This window comes from Phytophthora parasitica (assembly GCF_000247585.1).
Source record: "Phytophthora parasitica INRA-310 unplaced genomic scaffold supercont2.45, whole genome shotgun sequence".
Lineage (NCBI taxonomy): Eukaryota > Oomycota > Peronosporomycetes > Peronosporales > Peronosporaceae > Phytophthora > Phytophthora nicotianae.
In genome coordinates this window covers 88,338-91,473 of record NW_008649031.1, presented here as the reverse complement: position 1 = coordinate 91,473, position 3,136 = coordinate 88,338, and the positions used below count along the sequence as shown (strand labels likewise).

The following is a 3,136-nucleotide window of genomic DNA, read 5'->3' as shown; positions in this document are numbered from 1 at the left end:
CAGAAGAGTGACATCTCACTAGAAGAACACGACCCATCGACAGTCGAATACCAACGCGCTGCTGGGAAAGATGTCTTTTTCACATTTGCCGGGCTGATGCACGCGCTCCACAACACGCACTCGCCCGTGGCGACCGAGTTTCGCCGCTGGGTTTACAAATACGTCTTTACGCTGGCGTATGGCAATCCCGGCCAGAAGAAGAAAATGGTGTCGACGCTATGTAAGGTCGACAAGCTTTTCCTCGAAGCCTTCATGAAGCTGGTTCCGAACAATCTCTCGTGCTTGTACCTAGTGGACACCACTATGCGAGAGGAAGGGAAGAAGGTGTTGAAGTTCGGCCGATCGAAGAACGTGAAGGAGCGGTTCTACAAGCACAGCTCTGTGTTCGGACAAAAAACCAAACTGGACACGGTGATCTTCGTCCCCTCAGACCGCCTCAGCGAGGCGGAGAAGCGTTTGAAATCGACCATTCGCGAGAGCGATCGTTTCTCATTAGAAAAGCAGAAAGAGCTCATTCATCTTGACGCCGAGGGTTACAAGGCCATCCGTGCAATCATGCAAACGATCGCGGACAAGTACAACGACAGCATGGCCATCCAGTCCGAAGTGCACGCTCGAGAAATGACGGATCAAGAGCACGAGTACAAGCTGCGTATCAAAGATTTGGAGCGCATGATCGACGTGCTCGAAGAACGCATTCAGAATGCTGTTGCTGACGAGAAAGCCGAGGCCGCCGCTCTTCTTGTGAAGCTCACCAAGCAGAAGGGCAAAGTCAACGTGCTCCGGCAAAAACTAAAAAGCAACAAAGAGAACATGGAGCTGCGGCATAATCTTGATTTGACGAAACTCACCGCCACGATCAAGGATAAAGACCTTCAATTGGTGGACCGCGCTCGAGTCATCGCAGATCTTCAAGCGCGGATTCATGAGCTCGAAAAGAACCGTAGATGCCGCTGAACGATGCACTTTTTAATTTTTTTATTACGGAGGGCAATGAGAATGTCCAGTTATTTTTTTTTAGATATATTATGCAAACTTAAATGCTGGTTTCCAGCTCACTTCGTACAATAGATTCGCTTTTGCAAGTCGACTACATCGTGGCCGAAGAAGATAAAACGCAAAAGTGTTGTTTTTGCCGCGGAATCGAGCCGAGGTGCAGTTTGAAGAAAAACATGTTACGGAGTGCTCCGTTGTGACCATATGAACTGCAACGCGCGTTATTGGAACCAAGATGTGAACGCAGTCATCAACATGTTGGAGCTTTTCAAGAGCGAGATATTGAGACAAGGGACGCATGAAACCATTCAAAAGAGCGTAGGTAGAAAAAAAAACGTGGAGATGAGAACGTCTCCACCCAAGCTAGACTTGGATATTGCAGGATAAAACATTTTCAACGACCCCTGTAATATTGAAAAAGCGGACATCCTCAGCGCTCTAAACGCCGCAAATCATTGATATTGCAATAAACCCGGCAAGCGAGAAAGCGATAGAAAAGGCAATCACGCCCCGCAAACAGTTTTCTTGCCCCGCGTGATCAGAAAGTCCACCACTCCGTTCGACCTGACGTAGTTCCCGGTCAACGTCGCCTGCACCTGCAGTCGTACTCACTGCTCATCAGTCTTAAACATGCGCACCACGCTTTCGAAGATCGCGCCCATGAACTGGATGCGGGTGGCTTCGTTGCTAGTCGGATCCTGGTACACACAGTTCTTATTTTCAATCGCTTTAAGAAGATCGTCCAACATATTGTCCGTGAGGGCGTTAGGCTCGTTCATGAGATCGTAGAAGACGCCGGACTTGACCGAGTCTTCGTCCGTACGGAACTGCTTCGGCAGCTGTCCGTACTCCATGGCCGAGAACGCCGTGCTCCCGTCCTTGCCACGCTTTGACTTGAGTACATCATTCAGTTCATCCCAGTCGCGCTTACGCTTGGCTGGGATCTTTCCGATACGTTCGGTCTCTTCTTCGGCTTTTTCAGCTTCACGCCGCTCGTCCTCCGCCTCACGCTGTTCGATCTTTATTTGATGGCGTATTTGGTTGATCATCCGGGTCTTGCGGACTTCCGTCAACCCCAGTTCATCACGCATCTTGGCGTTTAAAAGAGACCACCAAAAACATTCACTCGAGCGTGATCTGCAAGCTCACCCGTATCTGCAAACACCCGTGGCTAGTCCACCGAGATCCGCAACGAAGTGGCTGAGTGCCAAGAAAAGTTGGCGGCGAACATTGCAGCCGACACCGACGCGTTCGTCTCCATCGTCAACAAGCACACAAAAGCTGGATGCCTTCATCACGACCTTGTTCGCTTACATGGGGCAGATCGGCTTGGACAAGCGCGTGACCGGCCAGCGTTGGAGAGGGCTGACGCGACCGTAAAAAGAATGGAAGAGGAGAAGAAGGAAGCGCTGGCGAAGGCCGATACGGAAAAGAAGGAAGCGCTGGCAAGAGCTGATGCGGCGAAGAAGGAGGCGTTGCTGAGGGCGGACGCCGGCAAGCAGCAAGAATTAGACAGGGCGTCGGCGAGGGCGGACGCCGACAAGCAACAAGCGCTGGCGAGGGCTGACGCGAGCGTGAAAAGAGTGGAAGAGGAGAAGAAAGAGGCGCTGGCGAGGGTGGACGCAGGAAGAAAAGAGGCTGTGAACGCGTGGAAAACCCACGCTCAACAACGGCATCCGGACACCCGAATCCTCATGCGGAACCAAGGCAAGATGCTGGATATCATCTGAAACGCTCGGCAAGTTGGCCGAACAACTCATCTCTTTGAACTGCCAGAGCATCCTTCTCTTGCTGAAGCTTGGCGAGCGCGGACTCGAGATCCTGATGCAACTTCTGAGACCTCTCGACTTGGTTGATTCGTTTCTCCAGCCGCGCGATAGTGTCTTGAGCAGCTGAGACACGATCCTCTGTGACACAAGGGACAGATTAGTGAGACGTCGGAAAAAAAGGTATGCAGACAAGTACTCACGGGTAGCGATGTGAGCCGCCCTGGCCTGATCGCGTTGAGAAGTCGCTGCCTGAGCACGCTGAGAAGCCTTCTGGAGATCCCGATCCAGTGTCGACACCCGATCTTGCAAGCGGCCAAGCTCAGCTGTATGGGTTGTGATCGTGGTATCGGCCACCCTCAAGCGACGCTCGT

The 3,136-nt window shown here is 52.0% G+C and overlaps 3 protein-coding genes across 3 annotated transcripts; 2 read left to right on the top strand and 1 right to left on the bottom strand.

Moving 5' to 3' along the window:
* Positions 1–96: 96 nt before the first annotated feature.
* Positions 97–957, top strand: PPTG_14884 (hypothetical protein; the record flags this gene model as incomplete). The annotated part of the gene is made up of 1 exon (XM_008912224.1): positions 97–957. One exon carries the CDS (start codon positions 97–99, stop codon positions 955–957), a length of 861 nt encoding a protein of 286 aa, XP_008910472.1.
* Positions 958–1,604: 647 nt separating this feature from the next.
* PPTG_14883 (hypothetical protein) lies at positions 1,605–2,087 on the bottom strand (the record flags this gene model as incomplete). Its single annotated transcript, XM_008912223.1, has 1 exon — positions 1,605–2,087. One exon carries the CDS (start codon positions 2,085–2,087, stop codon positions 1,605–1,607), a length of 483 nt encoding a protein of 160 aa, XP_008910471.1.
* A 294-nt stretch (positions 2,088–2,381) lies between these two features.
* On the top strand, positions 2,382–2,726 carry PPTG_14882 (hypothetical protein; the record flags this gene model as incomplete). The annotated part of the gene is made up of 1 exon (XM_008912222.1): positions 2,382–2,726. The coding sequence occupies one exon, from the start codon at positions 2,382–2,384 to the stop codon at positions 2,724–2,726; it is 345 nt and encodes a 114-aa protein (XP_008910470.1).
* Between the last annotated feature and the right edge of the window lie 410 nt (positions 2,727–3,136).